The sequence below is a fragment of the Drosophila biarmipes genome, chromosome X (assembly GCF_025231255.1).
Source record: "Drosophila biarmipes strain raj3 chromosome X, RU_DBia_V1.1, whole genome shotgun sequence".
In the NCBI taxonomy this organism is placed as follows: domain Eukaryota; kingdom Metazoa; phylum Arthropoda; class Insecta; order Diptera; family Drosophilidae; genus Drosophila; species Drosophila biarmipes.
The window spans coordinates 6851993-6875837 of record NC_066611.1 but is presented as its reverse complement, the minus strand read 5'-3'; the positions used below and the strand labels follow the sequence as shown (position 1 = coordinate 6875837).

General features: G+C 37.6%; 2 protein-coding genes across 2 annotated transcripts; one reads left to right on the top strand and one right to left on the bottom strand.

Annotated features, from left to right (window-relative positions):
• Nucleotides 1-17810: 17810 nt before the first annotated feature.
• Nucleotides 17811-19375, bottom strand: LOC108024440 (ubiquitin-conjugating enzyme E2-17 kDa). Its single transcript, XM_017094358.3, has 2 exons — nt 18700-19375; nt 17811-18145 (listed from the first exon to the last, which is right to left on the bottom strand). The coding sequence occupies exons 1-2, from the start codon at nt 19177-19179 to the stop codon at nt 17912-17914; spliced, it is 714 nt and encodes a 237-aa protein (XP_016949847.1). The 5' UTR covers nt 19180-19375; the 3' UTR covers nt 17811-17911.
• Nucleotides 19376-19752: 377 nt separating this feature from the next.
• LOC108024292 (uncharacterized) lies at nt 19753-23620 on the top strand. The gene is made up of 3 exons (XM_017094192.3): nt 19753-21971; nt 22307-22724; nt 23325-23620. The coding sequence occupies exon 1, from the start codon at nt 20104-20106 to the stop codon at nt 21871-21873; it is 1770 nt and encodes a 589-aa protein (XP_016949681.3). The 5' UTR covers nt 19753-20103; the 3' UTR covers nt 21874-21971; nt 22307-22724; nt 23325-23620.
• Nucleotides 23621-23845: the final 225 nt, after the last annotated feature.

Genomic DNA, 23845 nt, shown 5'->3' with positions numbered 1-23845 from the left:
CTATTTAAATTTGATCGAATTCACATGCGTGGTCGTTTTTTTTTTTCTAATTTCAAAGATTTGTCATGTTCTATATACAATTTTGTTATTTTTATTGAAGTGAATTTTTTGAAATTATATGTTTATATATTTTTAAAAATTATTACTCACTAATATGTCAATCTTGTAATTTTATCGCATGCAATGTTATTTTCTCTTATCACCATGATTTATTTATTCTAAGAATCTACCATTTTCCCTTAAATAAATTGCCATTTTTCCTTTAACAGCTTTTAGTGTCTTTATCCAGGTACTTGAGTTCGGGAATGATTTACTTTTCCGCTCGATAGTGTTGACTGCTTATTATTATTGCGCATCGCAGCGATTTGGCCAGCAAAGTGTTTACTTTTTCGGTTTTTTGTCTCGGCCCCGGCATTCCCCAATCGAATTGGCCGGGCATGGGGCGGCCGCTTCAAATCTAATATAATAACTTACATACGCTCGAGTAATCTAATATTTATGATGAAAGTGTACCTAGGCATAAACCACTCGGTCCCAAGAAAACATAACCAGACTTATCCACACCCATTTCATATGCATTGGATGAGAAGAAATTCGCACAAATTGTGGGTGGAGTTGGGTCTGCTTATTTTTCTTTTTTATTTTCTAGGTGGTTTCAGTGGGCGGTGGGCTGTGGGCTGTGGGCCGTGGGTGGGCCACCGTACGGCACTCATGTCAAAACAAATCCGTAAGAGATTACATTAAAAGGCGCATTTGGACAGCTCAATCGCAAAATAGCAAAACATTCCTGCGGAATCCACTCAATGCGGGTGTGTGGGCTCGGGCTGAGTGTGTTCGAGATATATCCCCAGCGGATTTACTAGACGCCAACACCCAAATCAAATCTGCACTCCCCACTCCGCCGGGTTTTCCCCCGGAAACCCCGCCGTGCGACGCTTCCGGTTCCGCATTCCGCAGTCCCCGGGAAATGATGGAAAGTTCCCTGATGCAAGCTGACAGTAGTTTTTTATTACGAATTCATGTAATCTTTCTACGTGGCTCGCTTTTTTAAACGGCCAATCCCTCATTCTCCGGGAAAACCCCGGGAAACTGCCGGGGAAACTGGGGGCTGAGGTGGTTGACAAGCTGGAACTTCGATTGATTCAATAAGCGATAAATTATGTTAATTCCAGGTTGGATTCCCGGAGTTCGACGGGGTTCCTGCTCGCCTCAATTCAGATTAATGAACACTGGCTGTGTGGGCATATGGAGATCGGGTTTGGATTCTAGTAACAGCTTCAAAGGGTCAATTCGGCTGCAAATGAAAATTAATGATGGATATCTTACGAACACTATTCCCCAATTAAATGAGGGCTGCTAAAATAATCTGTGATTGAACATTTCTCGATTTTACACACGAGTTAAAATTAAATTTTGTAATATAATTGGTTTAAAATGTATTTTAAGTACCTTTAGAGGATAAAGAAAAATGTTGTAAAAAAACTAGTTAATTCTTTATAATACTTTCCCAAAAATTAGACTATGTAGGACCAGGACTAGGTTCCAATTTTGTGTTTTTAACCATAATAAAACATATTGTTTTTAGCTAAAACTCTAATATTAAGTATTATTTATAAGTATTCTTTAATTTAATTATAATATTTTTAAACAGATAATGTACATTTGTAAAATGAGGAATGCCTAAAATGATTGCTATTTATTTATTCATTAATGTTTATAAATAATATAAAAAAATATAAAAAACCCTTTTTAGTAAGATTTTAAAATGGTGGAAAAATATTATTTTAAAGTGCAATACAGCTAAACATTTTTTACTTATTTCTCTTGTTAATAAGGATAAGTACAAATGTATATTCCCCAAAACCGTAGTTTGTGCTATAAAATTTAGTTGTTTATGGTATACTATATCTCATTTATATAACCTTTAAGCAGAGATTTAAATGTTTTGATTAAAAACCATCAATAATACCGAGATAGTTATTTACTTTTTAAATATTATAACATATAATATTTTTTAAAGGGAGCTATCATATATAATAAATATTTCTGAGATATTTAAATATTATTATATTTAATATTTTCTAAAGGGAGGTAATATGCTTATGCTAAGTTCCCCTCACCAGTTCCCTATCTCTGGTTTCCTCTTGGCACACATAGCGCCACTTGAGCAGGCCGCTCTGATGCGATTCCTTACACATAACCAAACTTCGGTTATGGCCATCTTGTGTGACTTGGCCGTAAGCCGACAAATCAGCTTAGATGGAGTGCGATGCCGATGTCGCCCGGGACAAGTACAGTGGACGCGGGACGACGACTCAGGAATCAGGCCCCCCGAGAGGCCCCACTTTGTCCGTCCGGCATTCAGGACCGCCATCCTCCATCCAGCATCCAGTTGAGCCGACAGTTGAACTGACAATCTGAAGGACCTGGCAACCGCAAGGAGCCTTTGTCATGCAAAGAGCTGTGGGTGCCCAGCCGCAGTGCCACGCCCACCGACCAGACAAAGGCCAGGTGAGACCCCGGAGGGGGGTGGTGGCTGTGGGGGGAGGGGGATAATGGGAAATGGCTAAAGGGCAACGGGGGCGTGGCACGGGGTACTCTATAAATTGTAAAACTATTTTCAATAACAGCACACAACAAGGATGCTCCGAGCTGAGGTCTCTGATTATTTGCCTTCTACCTTGACACGACCTGTGCACTGGGAGGAAATGAGATCACTTTCAAGGGGGACATATTTTTAAAATTATTCTATATATTTTGTAACGCAAACAAAGCTACATTTGTGAGAGCATAGCATAAAAATAAATGAAGAAAAATGAAATAAGAAAATGTAAGTTCCCATCTAGAAACTTAAAAGTAAATTATGTTTAATTACTTTTAATTTTTACATTTTCTTAAGTTTTTGCTAGGAACTACATGTATTATATTTATTTTCATTATTTCTTATTAAGATCGAGCGGCTTTTCAAAAAATCGAATAAAGTATTATTTTCTCAAGTGTTGATGGAAAACTGTCCGACAGAAAGGCAGTCATCCCATAGCCAGCGTCTACAAAAGTCCTTTCTGCTAAAGGGATTTTGATACCCAGTAGAAGTAACAAAAGGGTATTGGGGACCTTTGGGCATCCTTGTAAAAATCTATACACAATATATTTTTTAATTTAATTTATAACGTGATAATACTATTTTTTTATATTTATATACTCGTGGTATTTTTTTGTTATTTGTTTAGGCTTAGTATTTTTTAAGTATTTATGTAAGATTTTTAAGATATTCCAAAAGTATTTATGTAAAATGTGTAACATATTTCAAAATATTTATTTTAAATTTGTCAGGTATTCAAAAATATCTCAGTAAGGTGTGAACCACATTCATTTTACTTATTTATTATTAAAATATGTAAAATATTCCACGTAATCATGGTATAGGTAAGATATTTTACATGAGTACGTAAAAATACTAAAATAAATCATTTTGATATTTACATGAATGTAAATTCCTAGTTCAGATTTAGCGTTAAATAATTTATTATTATTTCTTGTATATCGACATGATAGTTATTACAATTTTCTCACTTTAAATTTTCATAACTAAAATGTATAATTATGTTTGGTATATTTAATGGATATTTTTAGGTAGTATCCCGCAGTGCTTCAGTCAATCATTGCCCCTTGTTTTTGTCGTTGGCTTGGGTTTCGACTCGACTTTGGGCAACTTCTCGAGAACACTTTTTAGAGGGCGGAGTGGGCGCTGTGGTGGGTCTAACAAAGTTTATTCTTTCTGCCATTCTTTTTGCGTGCGCCGTGTTTGGTTTTTTGTCTTTTCGTAATTTAGCATATTCCTTGCAGCACTTGTTGTCCTTGTCTGCTGTGTTCTTAAGTTTTGCCTCACCGTTTGCGGTGTGCAAATGCAAATTGCTTGGCTTGCATATTTTCCCATCCCCCCTCCTCTCGATTTCCCCCTGGTTGTCCACAGGTTTTGCCAGCTTTCCTCGGGTTTTCCCCGGACCAAGAGGGGTTCGGAATGGAGCTGATGTAGCTGAAGTGCGGCCAGGCGCATTGATAGTTCCATTCCGAAGACAGGTAAGTGGCTTCTTTTGGGGACTCGGGGCGATTTGTGGGTAACGGTGGGCGGAAATCAATTCGCAAATAACTCAAAGTTAACTCATCGAATCAGGGGAGTTGATAAAGGGAGTTGCCAATGGCCCTGGGTGGGAATTGCTTCACTTAATGAAGCGGTGTCTCAAATATTCTGGGATAATTGAATACTTGATTTGCGCAGCAAAGAGATGTGTGGCATTCTGCGGCCATTGTTTTATTTATAAATTTATTTTGATATTTATGTTGGCTATTTCGATGTTGAGGAAGACTTACAGGCACTTCAAATGCATATGACTCTGGAATACGTGGTTTCAGATAAATGGCTGAAAAGGTGATCCAAAACAATGGGTAAACTATGTAAAAATCGGCCATATAATATGCTGATTTTATTTTTTATTACTTTTATATTTAAATGATTCCTCTATATAAGTTTTTGAACTCTTGCAAAATGGTTAACCATAATCGAACTCCTAAACCTTATATCTTGCCTTATCGCACCTCTAAAACTTTGTTACTTTCAAAAAATGTACCTTAAAAATTCTGAAAACCTTAAGTAAATGAATTTATTGGCTCTCCCATGCAGCATTCACACTATTAGTATATTGCTGAAATAATTTGTTACATATGTGAACTTCTATAATAGAACTCATATCACCTGTGCGTGTGTCTATTTATTGGCTTTTTAATAATATATTCAATTAACCTGCTTTAATAAATCTGTTTTAATTTATTTATTTCCTTTTTTTCCATATTAATTGACTCTTTTCCACGCCTGCATATTACACTTTATTAATGAGCAGTCTTCGGTTTCCCACTGATTCGCAACCTCTCAATTATCCACTCGTTCGCTCATTCGTTTAACAATTTAATCACTCACTCATCCAAGCATTCATTCATCTTCTTCAGTTTGAATAAATGGCGGCAACTCCCCTCTGTTTTTTCACAGTCCTCCCCAGTTGCTTCTGTTGTCTTTCGGTCGTGTGTCCAGATGTTTTGATTCAGTTTTAATTCATTTCACTTGGTGACCCAAACCAACCGAGCATCCGTCCACCCCTTGAGTCCTGACTGTTATTGCTTTTCGCAGTGTTATTGTTTCACCACTTGTTGTTTTATTTTTTTGGTTTTCGTATTTCTCTGAGTTGCTATTAAGAAAAACGCCTCCAAGAATAATCGACTAAACGAGCGAGCAAACGACAATTGATTCACTGTGAAAAATATCAAATAATATATATATTTCTTTTTCGTTTTACAGTCTTACTAAAATGTATACTAATATACTATATTTCGTTTGATTTTTGATTGTAAGGTATTTTTTAAAAATCGTTGTTCATATTTAATAATTCAAATAACTCATTTTATTTTTTTGGCTTGAAAATTACTTTTGTTTTTGCGCAAAGAGGAGTTTGAAAGGTGCCTAAAAGTATGCAGCAAAAGAGTTAGTGTTTCGGTATACTTCCAATAGTATTCAGTATTAAAAATATACTGTTGCATACTTTTAGCCAAATTTCAAATATCATTGAGTTACTGTAAGATTGCCATGCTATTTTTTTCCGTGTGAAGAGAATGAGCCGCCCACTTTACGGCGGAGGTCCTTGATATGCCGGCCGCCCCCTTTTTCGCCGCTCGGCAATGTGTCCGCTTCCTTGGGCTCGCCTCGAAATGCAGCCAACCAGCCGGCAATAAAAATATGATTGTATTTTCGCTTGAGTTGTTTTCAGTTCTCGATGATGTCGAGGACCAGGACGAGGTCCTGTGTCTGCGGCCGAGTCCCTCGCAGTCCACAGTCCGCAGTCCGCAGTCCCCACTTTCGAGTCCTGAGTTCTGACCCAATGCATGGTTAAATCAGGCGAACGCCAGCGGTCGAGCATTGAACCGCTTGGCGTTGTTTTTGCAGCGCCGCCTTTTGTTTTGTTTTCCCTGTTTTCCGTTTGCTTGGCTTGCCCTTTTCCTTTTCCTTGTCCCTGCCCATTTTCATTTTCATTGCGTTTGCCCGCAGATCCCATTTTGAAATCAGGACGGAAACTCTCGCATATTCGCTACATTACATTTCTCGTTGCCATTAATCGTGCATCTCAGGACTCGGGATCCAGGCTTCAGGACTTGGACCCCAGAATCCAGAACCCAGAGCCCAGACCCACTCACATACCCTTCACATTTTCCCGTCGAGTGTCTCGCTCGTATTTACTCGAGTGATGTAATTTTTGAATAGCTTAAGGCATTTCAAAATGTTTAGCAAGGCAAATCCTTTTTAAACGTCGATTTTCCCGTCGTGTCCGTGACTGTTTGCCCTCTTGTGTGTGCGGTCGTTTGGGCACTTTGCATATATGCATATTCCCTATTATTGTTATTAATAATCATAAATTATCTTAGTTTTTTTCCTACGCCGGTTTTGTCGGGCAGAAGAAATTTCGTCAAGAGGTCGACGCACAAGGTTTTTAGGGGATTTGTCTTAAAGAGCGTACCGTAACACTGGCTTGCTTTAGCCAACGCTTTCCAACACTGAAACGTGACTTAGGGAATTATAGCTTAATATTATTTTAAAAGTTAAACTTTTACTTAATAATTTGTTAAGGTATGTGGTAGAAAGGCTTGAGTATAAATAGTCCAGAGATTCTGCTTTAGAAAACATTTGCCAACACTAGACAGGCCCATAAAATGGTTTCCTTAATCCCTAAAATAAAAATATAAAGTCTTCAGCCTTTGAGCACCTTGTTTCCAAACAAAGTCTGCTTATTCACTTGCTCCAAGATCAACTCTCACCCATGGCAAAGAACAAAAGAAGTGGGCAATGGGAAAAACAAAAATTGAAGAAAGCAAATTTGTAATGAAATTTTGTATGCTGACATTTCGAAAAATTGCTTTTTAACCTTTGTGCTGTAACGCCGTTCCCCCTTAACCCCGTACACCGAAAACTGCAGCTACTTCGTGTGTGTCAGTGACATGTTAGACGTGTATCTGTATCTCGACTCCTCGCCATGGGTTGTCCCACGACCCGGACCCAGAACACGAACAGGACCAGGACCTTAACCAGGACTCCCTACACAGAGGCAAAAAAGGTAAGTAAAGGTTGAAAAAAATTCTTGATTCTTAAAAGTATGTATTATCTATCAGATACTCAAAAAATATAATTATATTAACCAATAAAATATTTTCTGATAGAGTTTTATTCTGGAAAAATAAACGTTTTTCTAAAGGCCTTAATATTATAAAGAACTTTACCTAAAACCGAAATTATTGAATATTTAAGTATTTCAAGATGTTAAAACATGTACATACTTAACAAAAAAAATATTTTTAATTTTATGAAGCCAAATAATAAATTGTTTTATTTAATTTATTATTATAATTTATTATTCTTTAATTATGTTTACTTTTTATCTTATTTTATTTTGACCGAAATACTTTTTATTTTATTTTTAATTTAATTTATTTTCAGGCTTTCTTTTAATTGGTAATATTTTTTTTATAAAAAATGTTACATTATTTTTTTTGAGTGCATCTAAGCAAAGTTGTGTGTGCAGCCTGCGAAAATCTGTAAGCCGAAAACTCTGTGACATGTTTTTAAGTTTCTCAGCCTGGCATGCAGATTATTATTAGGTTGTCTGTCCGTCCGTCTGTCCGTAAGTCTGTCCGTTTGTTCATCTCGTGCCAGGTGAGTCCCCGGGAAAACTTTGCCCATGTCCAGTGGCTGGGACAACTTCGAGGGGGCGAAGCTCTCCTCTGTGTGTGCCATAAGTTTTGTTCTAACAAACCAATTACTCGCACCAATTTCCAAAACAGGCTGACTTGCCTTTAACCTCCATGATGGAAGAGTTCGACTTTGAGATATACACCCCTCTCTTCGCCTCTTCCAAAAAAGCAGAAAACAGAACGAGACGGAAACGAGCGACAGAGACAGGAAAGCTGAAGAAAATACAAATACGACTTTGAGTTACTTTTTCATTATTTTGCCAAGGAGTTTGTCCTCTAGCGTGTGTGTTGCAATGTTCAAAACATTGGCAGATGTCGCCGCACTAGCAAAAGTTACGAGAGCGGCAAGTGGAAAGTGGCACAGGAAGGCGGGGGAGTGGCACAAAAAAAAAAAAAACCAGGAGACAAGACATCCCAGCCAGCCAAGTCAACAAAAAAAAAAATAAAAGAAAAAATGTAAAAAAATCGAGACCCAAAAAAACCTGCACATCCATATGAAAAAAAGTTACAAGCTTTTCTTTTTTTCTAATTTTGCCTGCTTTCTTTTTGGTGTCTTTCTTGGCAGTAGGAAAATCCGAAATTGTTTAAGCCAAAAAGAGGGGAGCTGAGGTGTCCTTAAAGCAGCCACTAAGTGCTCTTAAAACCAACTCATCGGAAAGATCGGGGAATGTTTTGGGCCAAGGAAAGGGGGAAACGGCATCTCGTCGTAAGTGACTGGCTGAGTGTAATTCCTTTGAAATATTTAACAGGAATTTGCACAGAGAAATGGGGTCCTCGTAGAGGAATCTTAAGTAGCATTATTATTTTGTCATTGATACTTGAATACATTGAACCTGTAGAACTTGCAGAAAAACTTATAGTTTTACAAACGTGATTATTCATTTTGAAGCAACAAAATTATAAGCTGGTATATTTAAAATAAATAAAATGTAAACAAGTAAATATCGATTAAAGATCAAAATAAATATGAAAATATTTAAATACATAAGTAACAATGGAATAAATCCATTATACATGGTTTTACTACACTGATAAAAAGGTTGTTTTGCAAGGATTTTTCTTTGTTTTTTATACATTATGAAAAATAATTAATTAAGATTTCTATAATAACAAATATTGAAGTGTAATATCGAACAGTGCAAGTTAATTTACAGGTTCTTAACGTTGATTTTTATAGTACATTTTTTTAAAGGTAAATATATACAAATTGTTCAAAAATGATTTATTTTGAATATTTATAATAATATATAATATAATAATATTATATTAAATATAATGGAGCCTTTAATACAATATTGCTATAATTATTGTTACTATTTTATATTTTTTAAATATGCAAAGAAAATAAACATATTTATGAGATTATATATGTAACATTATAATATATATTTAAAAGTAAAATTGAAAACCTTTTTTTTAATTCCTTAGCTAAAAAAAGCTAAATAGTGTTCTTAAACAAATTCTTAAGGCTTTTTATTTATTTTTCTGGTGTCATATAGTAACATTAATAATTTTGCAACTGAAAAAAATAAGTGAGTAAGTAAAAAATAAGGGGCACTTCCCTTGAAGAGATTTAATTTTCACCACTTCCCGAACCCCTTTTTAGTGTCAAAAGCATCGAGATGGGCAACTTTTCGCTCTTGCAGCGGGCCGCATATCTGACATGTGGCATGCTGCAAGCTGCAAGTTCCTAGTTGCATGTTGCATGTGGGTGTCACCGCCTGCGGTTGTTCTTACCCGGGATTAAGACGCTCTCGCCGGGGGAACGGACGGGGTTTTCCTGGAAAAAGGCCCGGCTAGTGCGACATAATCTCCTTGCCACACCCCGTGCCCCGTGCCCCGTGCCCCGCGCCCCACAGGCCCTCCCCCCTGGGCCGCTTAACTTTTTCCACTTGCATTTTGGCCCCGCTTACAGGATATTATGGCAGCGCAAAAGGAGCAGCAACAGCAGCATGTTGTGTGCGCTGTAAAAAGTTTTTAATTTTTCTTTTCAAACATTTAACTAAAAGAGCAAGTGCAACAACCCCCCCCCCCCCCCCCCCCACGACCCAACCAACCCACCAAAAAAAAACAGAAATGGGGAAAAGATTCCCATTTTTTCTTGGGCCCCGCGCTGCCTTTGCCTTTTGCCAGCTTCCTTATAGAACTCATAACTTTGGCCTGGCAAAATATCATACGCATAAAACAACACACGATGCAATCTGCCCCGCATTTCCCCCTGCATTTTCCTCAACCCCCCCTTTCCACCCCTCCCCTCCCCCTTGGCTGCGATTTTCCTGCTGGTTTATTTTTCTTTTAATGAAACAGTTGTTGCCTGGCGGCATTATGACGATTATTATTATTATGAGGCATGCAAAAGTTGCCGTTAAAGCATCGTGTAAAATAATATTTAGACGGCAACTTTCCAAAGGCTTTTCCATAGCTTTTCGCCCCCCCTTTGCCACCCCCATTTCCCCTGCGGCACGGCTTAATTAAATTTTGAGCAAGCCAAAAATCCAAGCGAAGACCGCCAAATGAAGAGCAATGGCAAAACTCAATCCGATGTCGCTCCAATTGCACCGCAATCTTCAAGTTCTTCGTCGGAGCTGGTCGGAAAATCTCTTAAATTAATTGAGTCCAAGGAGCCTCAGTTTCGATGCCAGCCTGGCCAACCCGAATCGCAATCCCAATCCGGAAAAGCCATTTCTATTCCCACTTGCCGTTTCAAACTGGCGAAGAAGCCCTGGAAAATTCTTCAGCTGCACTCGGTTGACGAAATTAATTTTCCTTTGTTGAGGTTGAATTCTCATTGTGCGAATGCCATGAAATTCATCTACACAGCTCGGATTTGACTGCACTACGTGGTGATGTGGAAGCCCTTGTTGGGCGGCCATTTCCATTGAGCAGCCGCTCCTCTTTGGGCCAGCAAAGGGTGTCTCGGGAATTCCTGGCCGGATCTACGCCCCCCACACGCACACAAAGTGTAGCCAAGCTGACCTGGGCCATCGAAATTTTTACCACAGAACTTCTATGTTCTCTGCAGTAGAAGAAATCTCTCAAATTAATCGTTGGTTTCTTACACGTTTATAATAATAAATTCAAATGGCTATATATATTATATATATTAAATGGCTAATGAGGTATTACTGATTATATATAAAAAGTTCGTATCATATTGTTGGGTTTGTTTTGTAACACATTTTAAATTAGCTTAGGAATATGAAAACAAATGTTATATATTATATTGCATTATTTAAATAAATATACAAAACTCCTTTTTTCAATTTTTTACTTTTTGTTGTATAATACATAAAAATGCTGAATCTTAGAATGAATTAGAATAAATCTTATAAAAATAAATATATGAATACATTTTATTTACTTGTTTTCATTATAAGAAAAAATAGACTGTACCTTAAACTAAATTATATTAAAAAACGTTTATAAATACAGTTCTATAATTTTTATTTTCTTTTTTTTCATTATAAAAAAAGGCTCAAAAGAAATATATAAAAACAGTTACTTAATTGTATTTTCTTTCTTTTTATTATAAAAAATATTATATATCTTGGAATATCAAAGAATAAGCGAATTAATTTTTATATAACGTACAAAATCAATCATTTAAATTTTGGCCATATCTCTTTATATATTTTTAAGCCTTTAATTTTTTTTTTCATTATTCTGATCAGTATTTGGAAATACTAAATAAAACTAATAAAGTGAAAAAAATGTTATAAAATAATAAAAAACGAAAGTTAAAAATAAACGAAGGTTTAACTAATGTTATGTTGCTATTACGTGCATTATTTTAAGTAAAAGGCTTTAAATATTTATTATTTAAAGATGTAAATTACATCAATCAATTAAAATGCACCACCGAATTTTCCGCCTATTAATCCGACATTTTTCAGTGCACTGAATTGGCTTTCGATGCTTTGTTAATTTTTATATGGCCCAAACGGTAGGGCCTCCCCTCAACGAGTTGATAGCCAGGAATAAAGGTCTGGCCGGAACGCAAACCTCTGGACGTACCGCCGGCATAATCATAATGGTTTTCCACCCCCATCCCCCCCCCTGACCGGACTTTTCCGGCCGTTGGAAAAGTCTGTCTGTTGCGATAAGGAGCGAGTGCTTTTGTAGTCGCACTTTTGACAAACTACTCCCACCACTCAACTCGACTCGACTCGACTCGACTCGACTCAACGCAGGATGCGGGCCTCGTCCTGGGGCAGTCACACTGTCACCGGCAGAAGTCGGTGCTCTAAAACAATTTGCCATTAACATTAATGACAGCAATCGCCGGGTGTTCATTATATTGGCCCGAAAAGGCAAACAAACCGGCCAAGCCATGGCCTTACGGCCATTTCGGCCATTTCGGCCATTCGGCCCTTATGATGACGTTACTCCGCCTGATGGACATGAATCTGTAATGGAATTCAATAAAAGCTGAGAGTGCAGAAACCGTTTGACACGGAATTCAATCGACTCCGGCCCCTGGCCATGGAAGCAGCCCGAAATCGAGGGGGTTTTCCAGGGCGCCTTTTCCGGGGGGCGTGGGCCACGAAACTCATCAGCCGGACGCTTGTCGGGCTCATTTGTTAATTTTGTGCAATATCGGCGAGTGGCCACCGCCCTGCAGCCGCCTCTCTTCGGCTTGGCCGCCCCGAATCACCGCATCCCCGAGTCCTGGCGCCCCCCATCCCCCAGTCCCCCGACTCCCGAGTCCCTGAATCCCCCGGCTCGAGCAGCCAAGTCCCTCCCATCGTCGGCGGGCGAGGGGCGAGCGAAACATTTAACATGCGGCAATATTTATTGCCAGGCGACACACGACAATGGGGTACATCGGCTGGAAGGTGGATGGAGTCGGCCCCGGAGATGGGAGTTTATTAATCTTCGAGTAGTTAATCAGGTACTGCCTATAATTAAATATAAAAAAAATAAAAATAAATATAAAATAACTAGGATATGCATTCAATTTAAAGAGCATTTGAGATTAAACATTTTTTGCAAGCTATTTCAAGGCCATCATAAAATATGTTCTTTATAAAAAAAGATTAAAATGTTACTATTTAAAATATTATATTTATATTTACTAAATATTTTAAAATACTACTTTTTGAAAGTAAAATACTACCTTTTAAAATTACTTCTATTAATTAATTTCAAAAGAATTTCAACAACCACATTACAAAATTATTTGGTTAATAAATATAGATATGTAAATATAATATTAATAATAAGTAAATAATAATAAATATAGATAGATATTAAAAATATATAAATAATAATATATACATTTTACTAATAAAAAAAGCCCATTATAGAGGCAATTATTTAATGAAAAGCATGGTAATTTTTATTTATTTAACAATAAAATGAAAAACAAAATTTAAAGCGAACAGTGAATTGCAGCTTATTTAATTTGGATTATTATTATAATTTATTTTTCAAATATTCTTACAGGCTTAGGAAGTATCTTAATAAGTAGGTGTATTTTTAAATACTTTAAATTACTTGTACCGCAAAAATCTTCATTGATTTGTCTCCTATTTAAAGAAATATATTAAACCATTTTTATAAAGCACTTTTTTTCTGATGAATGCATTAAAGAATAGGAAGGATATACACATTGTTTAAACAATAAATTAAATAAATTATTATTATTATTATTATAAAGTGTTCGACTATAATGTAAAATTTCAGGCGAACTTATGCGAGAATTATAGGTTACTGAAAAATGAGAACCTTGAATGGTTCCCAAATTATTCCCACATTCGCTCAGTGACCAAGTTTCGGCTGCTTAACCTTTGATCCCTCAATTCGGCGAAGCTGTAGATTTCGAATTGAATGCAAACTCAAAGGGGCATTAGCAGGGCCGAATTAGCTGGCCATGGAAATTGCAGTAAATGAGAATTGGATTGCGATGAGAACCGCAAACGGTCCGCGGCGACATTTCCCAAGTCCCCGGAGCCGGTGGTCCTCCTCCTAATTAACCGCCCACTCCCAGGACACCGCGTGCGCAATGCGATTATCGACCCAAGGCGCACCGTCCCACATCCCACATGGCCACAGCCCATCCGAGTCCCCATCCGAGGCTCTGACGGATTGTCCAAGTTATTTGCCTGTTTGCCGGCCATCGCCAATTGGCAATTGGCATCGGCTAACCCACTGGCATTAGCCCGGGTGCGAAGGCAGCGACGCCTGCCCGGTTGACACATTCGGCGGCCGAGGGTTAAGGGGCCATGGGGGGTTAACGAGAACGGGCGCAGGAAGTTCGAACGGAGTCATCACTTTTGTGGTTTGCCCCATTTGGAGCCACGAAATGACTGTTCAGGCTGGAAGGAATGGGGAAAGTCAGAGGCAGAATTTTTTAAAATTGTATTTGACATCAGGTTGGGTTTTTAAATTTTTCTATATTTATTATATTATTATTGTTATTTAAAAGAGTTTTCAATGCAGATTATCGTTTTAAATTAAAAAATAATATATATATATATGTATATTATATAAAAAAATATAAAAAACATTATACAAGATCCTTAATAGCAGGCAATAATTTAAAATTGTTTAAAAATTAAAAAAAGTAACATAATTAACATACAAATTTTTATTAATTATAAGAAAATCGTTTAAAATTAAATTGTGGAAATTTTACAGTTAGTTTAAGTACCAAATTTATATAACATTACATTTAAAATATTAGAAAATAGTTTGAAAAGTTTAAAAAAAAATAAAGATGTCATTATTTATACCAAAAGTGATTTTAAATAATATTTTAAATCAAGTCTTTGCTTTAAAAACTTAATTTATATTCGATAATAACAAAAATGGTCGAAATTTGTTTGTTATAGTGGTGAATAATACCATAAAGCTCAAAATTTAATTAAGACAATTTAATAGAATAAAATAATCATTTTAAGTGTACCTGAATAGTTTTTTCAAAGGAAGACTGGATTTTGCTGTCCATAAATTTTATTTAAATTTCTTTATATAATGTAGAAAATAAATTTCGGTAGTTTTATTTGTACTTTCTGTTTTAACATTTTTTAATCAATTTGTTTCTTAAAAACTATATATATTTCATAGTAATAAAGTTATATAATTAGCTAATTATTATAGGTAAAGGAAATTTTCTCCATTGTTTTGAGTGGATAAAAATCCAGTTTTAGTTGTTTTTTAATAAGTGATTTATAAGTAACATATCTTCATAAAATGTGGCTCACTTAAAAGTAATAAAATCATATGTGCATTATGGATGAAGGGCATTTTCCGCGTCGTTTCGACTTGGTCCTGAGACTTGGCTCTCATGCAGTGGCACTCCCATCTGCCGGCTGACTTCATTTTTAACGGTCAAGTTGTCTCGGTGCGAGCAACTTGCTTTTATTGCATTCGCCCGGGAAGAAAGCCATGCTCATCCTCATCCCCAGTCCCATCCCCAGCCGATCCTATACCATCACAGCCATCCCAGCATCCCATTCGATGCGATGCCATGCGAGTGGCCAAGGACTTTGACGGCCAGCCCGGATGTCGTTTCCAATAAAGGGGCATCGGGACAGGCGTTAAGCTGCGAGCTCTTTATACACTGTGTGTGTTATGTATTGTATGTGCACCGTATGTGGGTAATGTGGGTGGTGGGTGGTGGGTGGCAGGATGGTGGGCGGTGGGCCGTGGGTGTCCTGGCACTTTAATTAATTTCTTTAAGTTCATTAACGTTTGACTTGTCGGGGAATAAGGGACAGACAAGCGGCAGACAGGGAATGGGCGGCGATATTGGAAAGAGCTCGGCACTTTGATGACATTGTTGGCCAGACTCGGTTTCCCAGGCACTGGCGGGGGGCCGGGTAAAGTGGGGGCCGTCCTGTCACTGGGGTTATGCGTTCATCACCCTGGGACCCACGAGATTGCTGTGCGTTCCGGCATTTCCACTAACTGACAGTATCAATATTGTCACTTATTGCGGCGACCAAGCGGAGCAGATGTTTCTGTTTTATTAATTTTCCTGGAAATTCCATCATGACATCATTAAAATGGATTTGGTTAAAATATATTGCTTGATTTTTTAAGGTTTTTTATAGTCTATATACATAAACTTAATAAAATTTTCAAAATTTTTTAAATTTTTTTTAGCATTTTATATTTTTTTGAAATATGTTTTTTTGACCTTTCTGAAATTTTGTAATAGAACTCGGTGTTTTATTTTCTTAACAATTACTTAGACCCCTCCTATTCTAGGTCTCCACAATTTCTCGGTGAAGCTTAGGCCAATTTTCTGTAAAAAATAATTGTATATAAAATATATTTTAACTATAACTTAACTATAACTATAATAATTATAATTTCTATATTTAGGTTGTTATATTATAAATTAATTGTGACTGGGTTTAAATTAATTACTTTTTAGTGTAAGCAAACTTGAAGTAAATGAAGAATTTTTATTTTGAGTACCAAAATTTATATGGGACTGTTAAATATTAATAATGATCTTACAGAAACTTTCTGAACAAAATAATTGTATATAAAAAATATATTTCAACTAGAACTTAATTATACAATATTATAATAATGATGTAATTTTTCAATCCTATCATTTTTTAAAACAATGTTAATAATAAGTTTACTACACTATAGATTTAGTTTGGCTAAATCGTAATTAATTATTTTCCATTCCTATTAAATTGAAAGAAAATGAAACATTTTTATTGTTAATAAATTTGTGTAGAACTAATATATGTTAATAATAAACTTAAATCAATTTTTTGTTTTGAAGTAGATGTGTATAAAATATGTTTAACATTAAAATTAATTAATGTGTTTATCACACTGTAAATTTATTTTGACTGCAATGTAAATAATTTATTTACAATCCCATCAAATTTAAGGTTAATAAGGCATTTTTAATTCGAATAAATTTGTGAAAAACAGATAAAAAGGTTGCTTAAACATAAAGCAACTGCACATTAATGGGTTCGAGGACATGCCCTATTTATGCCCGAGCCTCCTGTGCTCTCCTCAGAAGTCCTCCTGTGCACACATGGACAATCTTGCCTGCTGCCTTAAGTGTCCTTTCTGCTCGCAGGACATTAATTGTGTTTGCCCTTCGCGCTCTCCGTGCTTAGTGCCATATGGGCATTAAAGATTGCCGGCTTGAAGAGCCCGGCAGTCCTCCTGAGTACGCCTGGCCCACTCCAGTGGGTGACCCCGTTTGCGTGGAAACCCTTTGCCGCCGAGGTCCTTTGAGCCTGTGTCCTGCGTCCTGTGTCCTGTATCGCTGATGGCCTGCATCGCCATCTTGGTGGAGGTGTTGGCATCCTTAAACCGTTCGCGTTCCAATTCATTTTTCAAAGCCAACCAAAGGCAACCCACCCACGGCTCCATTGGGCCGTGGTGTTTTTCCAACGTTCATTTTTTGGCAGCTCATGAATATTCATAGACATGAGCGGCCAAAGGACCGCGTGGACTATCTGACACAGTCAGCGATTCTGAGGGGGCTGGGGCATTCGAGGTGGCACATTACGCCGGGAGTATTTTGAAAACTGCTCGCCTTGAGGTGCCGGTTCGAGGGGTCGAAGGGTTGGTGGAAGCTCTCAGCTGGCTTACATTTGCGGCCCTGCGAAAAAACACATTAAAGCGAAGAAAGTGCCCTCGAAAACGGCTCGAAACACTTTAATATTTATATTGTGTCCAGATCGTACTTAAAGGGGTTAGATTTTAGAGCGCCATAAAGTTGTGTTCATCTCCTGCCGTTGCTAATTTGAATATGTATCGGCTTAGGACAAGAAGAATACAATATGAATTATTAAACGGTCTTCTTTGAGGGGTAACTATAAAAAATATCACACAGCTTCCAGCGCCTTTCAATGTCAAATATTTATTCTGGTATTATATACTAACTCTAATTTGTTAAAATAAAATAAAAATATCACAACCTAACCTAAAAGTATGCAACAGTTTATTTTGTAAAAGGAATTTCAATATATTTGTTCTCAAAAGAATAAAAACCTAAAGTTACTTTTACTGTGATTTTAATTAATAATATTAAATTTATTTTTTAATTTTATTTTTTTATTGGAATTGTATTGCACAGTAATTTAGGAGTTTTGCTTTATATTTGGTCCTTGGGCGTTGGATGTGTTTTCGACTTTTACTTTTCCGACTGACTTGCCACTGGCTCCTGTTTCTGGCTATCCTCTTGGGCCTGATCCTGATCCTCCTCGCCATCCTTGGTCTGCGCCTTGGTCATCGCAAACAGCTTGGTCCAGTGCCTGGCGATCTTGTCGTGCTCCTTGCGGTTGGTCTTGTACTGATCCGCAATGCACATGACCAGCGGATCATCCGGATTGCACTCACTCATCAGCACGTAAATGGACAGCAGAACCTAGTAGTTAAAGAAAATAAAAAAAATAAATTAAAAAGAAAAATACAACAAACTTAATTTAAGAGGGGCATGAGAGAAAATAAATCCTTTTTATGTCAGCTTAAATAAATAACAATATAAAAAGCAGTAAATAACTTAAAATATAACAACATTTATTTTAAAACAAAGTACAATTTGACAAATAGGTATTTTAAAAACTTTGGAAGACATATTTTTTAATAATTATTTATTTAAAAAAATTTTATAAGATCAAAAACAATGTTAAGAAAGTGATAAAGAAAATTAACCATTTTGTTAATAACATATTTTTTTAAGTTAAAAAAGAAGTTATAAAGCTAAGTTCAAAGAAAATATTCTTAAATTAAAATATAATAAAAATAAAATCTTTTTTTTTAATATATAACAGTTTTTAACAAAGATAAAAAAAAATGTTTTAAAAATGTTAAACATTTAATTAAAAAATTTTAAGAAACTCTGTACTCCTTTTAATTGTGAAACTAGATGGCGAACTTTAAATAAATTTAACAATATAATTTACAAGGAATCGAACCCACCTTGGACACATTCATCACCGGCGACCATCGCTCCCCGAGGACGTCCAGGCAGATGGCGCCGCGGCTGTCCACGTTGCAGTGGTAGATCCGGGTGGTGAACCGGATGCGCGGCGGCCGGAAGGGATAGCTGGCCGGGAAGCGGATGTCCAGCCGGAAGTGGCCGCCCTCGTAGACGGAGCCAGGCGGCCCGTTCACACCGGCCGTCCAGCGAAAGAGATCCTCGTTCTGCATTTCGGCGCTGCAGTTCGGCGGCGGATGCCTGCGAATGTCCTGCAGCTCGTGCTTGATTCGCACCACACAACCGCTGAGCGGTGCGGCGGTTTTGCCCGTCCGACTGGTGCTGGGCGCATTCTCCTCCACGGAACTGGCCACACTGGGGATCGAGGGCACTTCGGCTACCAGGGTCTCGGACTCCGCTTCCGCTTCCTGCTCGTGGCTGCCTTCCGCTTCCGGCTGCTGGGCCTGCTGCTCGCTGGACATCCTGTCAGAAATTCGAGTCCTCGTTTTCTACTTCGCGCAATTTAGACCTCGAGTTCCGCTGAGAATTCCACTGGCAATATGGTTTCGCGTAATTTTGAGAGTGCGGGGCTGGCTCACATGTTTTTCGAAGGCTCGTTTCCTGCCAACGCCAAAGGCCCTACCAGTTTTGATCGCTCGAACTGTGAACTATAACACTTAGGTTACTTAAGGGGAGAGGAAAAACTATAAGTAAGTAATATTAAATTAATAATACATAAATAATGAACGGTCTACGCCGTAGAAATACAACATTTTTCTTATAATTCCCAATAGGTTCTAGCTAAAAGTCATGACCTTGCGGAGTTTTTAGGTTAGCTATTAATTAATGAAATCAAAAGCTAATTTAGGAATTTTTATATGTTTTTTTATATTAAGCTTATTTAAATTATTATTTATTAAGAAAATATGGGTATTTGTTTAAATTTTTTAAAATTTTTTGTTTAAATACCGGAAACTACACAGTATAACCTATAGCATGCCTTTCATTGTCATTCACTCTCATTCTACCCCTCAGTTTCACTTTCACTCAATACTTCGTAAAGACAGCATCAAAAACTCTACACAAGTAAAACATACATATATAACTTTTTTTTTCAATATTTTTTACCGTGAATTGTACGGTTTGCACAATCCTTTCGCATTTGTGCGTGCCTGGAGAAGCACTGTCAGTGTCTTGATGGCGATGAGGCGAAGAAGTTCATCTGTGGAAAATGTGGCAGTAGGACCTACCCCATACACGTAAGAGTAGGCATCGAAGGATCCAGTTCCGAGAGTTCCGACGGGGAATCGCTGAAATCCGTGATTAATCGAAATATAACCTCCATTTTGAGCAATCAGAGCAGTAGAGACGATTCGAACAGCTCAGAAGACGGGGATTCTGAATCGATGGATGCTTTCGAATCTCCGAGCAATTCTTCTCTTGGACAAAGTAGTAGCTTGAGTGGTACCAGAGGAATTATGGAGATCTTGCACAATAGTTCCCACCTACTAGAAGTGAGTGTGGTATTCGATGAAGAGCAGTTCGAGGGTTATAGTTCTGAGAGTTCCGACGTGGAACACCTGCAATCTGTGATAAATGAAAACATAACCACTATTTTGAGTAGCCCCAACAGTCGAATCGACTTGAACAGCTCCGATGATCCTCAATCTGAATCGATGGAAATTTCTCAGATAAGTCAGGAAGATAAGCCCATGGAACTTATGCAGAAAATTCAGATAGCTAAACCTGTGGAAATTACACAAAAACATGGAGAAAATGTACCTGTGGAGAAAGTAATGGCCGAGACTTCATTCATTTCTGCCCAGGATGAACCGGAAATAGATACTTCTCAAGGAAATGAGGAAATTCTGCTTTCACAGGAAACTCACGAGAGTGAACTTATGGAGGAAATAGTGGACGAGACTTTTATTGTCCAGCATGATCCGGAAATGGAAAATTCCAAAGGTCAGGAAGATAAGCCCATGGAAATAATTCAGAAAAATCCGGAGAACATACCCATGGAAGTTCCCCTGCAGAGTCAAAAAAGTGCACCCATGGAGGAAACGACAGTCGAGACTTCACCTCTTACTGCCGTGAATGAACCGGAAATAGCTACTTCCCAAGGAAATGTGGATAATCCACAACAAAGTCAGGAGTACAAGCCTGTGGAAGTTCCACAGAAAAGTCAAGAAAGTATGCCCGTGGAGGGTAAATCATCCGACACTTCATTCATTTCTGCCCAGGACCTACCGGAAATAGTTACATCTTTTAACAACGAGTCTACAAATTCCAAGCTCCTTGGCTATCCAAAAGATGAAGACTTATACTCATTTTATAACAGCAAGGCTCGAGTGGAACCACCGCTTCCTCCTTTTAAGTATCCAGTGGTTTATATCAGAACAAAGTCACCATTTGCAGAAGACATTAGATCGATTACTGAAGAGGAGAGGTGTGAGAAAATAAAGCGCCTTAATTCGGGGTCCATATCATTATCATTAAGTCTACAGGAAAAATACCTGTACTTAAGCTGTCAGTTTTTGGCGAAACATCAGTCTCTGGGATGGCCCACTTCAGAAGCAAAAAGAGGTTTGCAAAACGATATATCTCAAGTACAACGTGTTTGCTTTATAGGCTCAAACTCTGATGGCAGTCCCACGGAAATAGTGGAGTGCCCCGAAATTTTCGTTCGCAATACCACAAAACACGTGAACTTACCCATTCCATTCGATCGTTTGGACGAGGACAATGTTTTGGTCCAATGCCCTGATGCCAGTTGCCAAAAATACCTGAATAGGTCGAACATCAATGGTCATTTGGCACATGCTCATTTGCTGTGGACCGTGATGCAATTAAAACTGAATGAGTCTATGACTTTTGACCTCGATTTGGCATACGTCTCTCGGGAAGCCAACTGCCAGGTGGTAGTTCAGCTTGAAAGAGTGATCAGCGGAAGTCCTTGGATGAATGGACATCACGAGGATGTGCTACCAGTCTGCATTATGACGAGGCACTTTTATTTGAAGGATAGGGGAGTTCGCGAACGGAACCGGCGACTGACACTGGTTTGGGCTGCCACTTTTGTCTCACAGGCGCTGCCCTTGAGAGTCAGCCTGACATTGTGGCCCAAGTCGGGAAACTCCGCCGGAAGTATGTTTTCGTACACCGGAAGTCCATAACTGATCCACAGTGGCTCGGTAATCATGCTAACTGCAGACCTGGTGGCCTCCCTAACGAGATATGGCGAGGAAAACGCATTTATTGAGAAAAAAAAATGGTAAATAAATTGGTAATAAAAAATTTATAACTAACTAATAACTCTATCCAATATTTTAAAACATTTTTTTAATTAAACAAACCTAAAAAAACCAGTGAAATAAAATTATATTATGACATTGACTCAATTTACATTTTAGTATCCTTATTTTAAAATTGGCAAAATATTATAACAAAAAAGTAAAATAAATAAGTTTTTGTGTGGATAACATTTAAATTTAATAGTAATTTTTAAAGATTTTTAGTTATTGTCCAAGTATATAAATTACCAAGCTTTTCCAGCCCTCGTTCCTTTCAAGCTTTCCCTATTCTTAAATCGAATTGGCTTCTTTTTAGGTACTTCTTGGCATTTTTCGCGCTGTCTCTTTTGGAAAATTAGAAAAGTGTGAAAACAGGACAGGATGATGTGGCCAGGACGAAACAGGAGGGCGAATAGATCTAAGGAAAGCGACACTCAATTTGCGAAATGCAATAAATTGAATGAAAAGTGTGAAAATGAAGAGGAGTCATCAGCATCGGCGACAACACTAACGACCAAACAGAGGCGGGAGATAGAGCGAGCGCTAAGAAAGCCAGAAAATGTAAATGAAAATTCAAGAAAATTTAATAATAAAAACATCAGCATAAAGTGAAACGCATAAAATCCAATGAAATGTAAAAGGCGCCCGCTGGACCTTCTTCTTGTTGTGTTCTCGTTCGCCGTCTCTTTCTACGCCCCATCACCCGTCTCTTTCTGACGCCGAAGGGCAGTGGCGTAAGTAGAGGGGGTGGTTACTAACACAATCAATTGCTTTGGGGTTCTAAAAAGATCTACCTTTTATATACAATAATTTATTATAATTTATTAGTTTTTTGTATAAGCGTAATTATGATGAATTGGTTTAGCATCAAATTTTTAAAAAGGTACCTATAATATATTATATTAAAAATACTTTTACCGATTTATAAAAAAGAATAAAAAAATCTTAAAGAAAGCTAGGCAAATTAATGTTTCTAACATTTATTTTGCTTTATAAAATGTTAAATACATAAAAAATGAAAAAAAAACAATTTTTGGTTCTTGGTTCCCAAGAAGTCGCGTTTGTATGGAGTTTTTTAATTTTATTTTATTTAAATCAATTAGGTAAAAATTTTAAATTTAATTAATTTTTAAATGTATTTGTTTAACAGTTAAAAAAAAATTATAATGGAAAATATATTAAGACAGAAGCTGAGTTAGAAATTATTTTAATGCTTACTTAAAAAAATTAGCAAAGATTTTACCATAAAAAACACTTAATAAGTTTTAGGCTATCCACGCTTACCACTTATAGATTATATAAAAAAATTTTAATTTAATTAAATTTTTTTTCAGGTCCCCTGAAGAGAGCCGAACTCTGCCTACGCCCCTGCTCGGATGTATGTGGAAAATAGCGTCGGGTAATCACATTTCTCTGGTATAGTATGGCAGTATGGCAGTGTCCTGCAGCCGGCAGGATATGCTCAATTGAACATGTTGATTGCTGACAGCGCGTCCTGACCCACCGAATCCGAGCACCCACCACCCACCGCACCACTGCAAATGAGGAGTCAATTGAAAATCAAGTTAGAGCTGGCTTTAATGGAATTAGTTCTACATGGCAACGAGGCATCTGCGAGATGCAAACGCCAGCCCGGGCTCAAAAGCGAAAGCACCCAAGGATGTATGCGAGCCCGGCATTATAGTATGGCTCCGGAAGTTCCACTTACTTACCTCTGAGTATCTGTGCGAGTGCTTGGGTGGCTCTGCGAGGGGCCGCACCTAGGCAAACATTTAAATGGAGCCCGATTGGAGCGCCGGGGAGCGTTGAAAAGCGTGTAAATGAAATTAGAGGGCTGCCACGCCCACCAGGCCAG

Bases quoted from the DNA above. Each gene is read 5' to 3' on its own strand.
- LOC108024292 (XM_017094192.3), top strand. From the start codon at position 20,104: ATGGATGCTTTCGAATCTCCGAGCAATTCTTCTCTTGGACAAAGTAGT.
- LOC108024440 (XM_017094358.3), bottom strand. From the start codon at position 19,179: ATGTCCAGCGAGCAGCAGGCCCAGCAGCCGGAAGCGGAAGGCAGCCAC. The intron at 18,146-18,699 runs GTGGGTTCGATT...TTTAACTACTAG, and splicing joins CGGTGATGAATGTGTCCAAG to GTTCTGCTGTCCATTTACGT.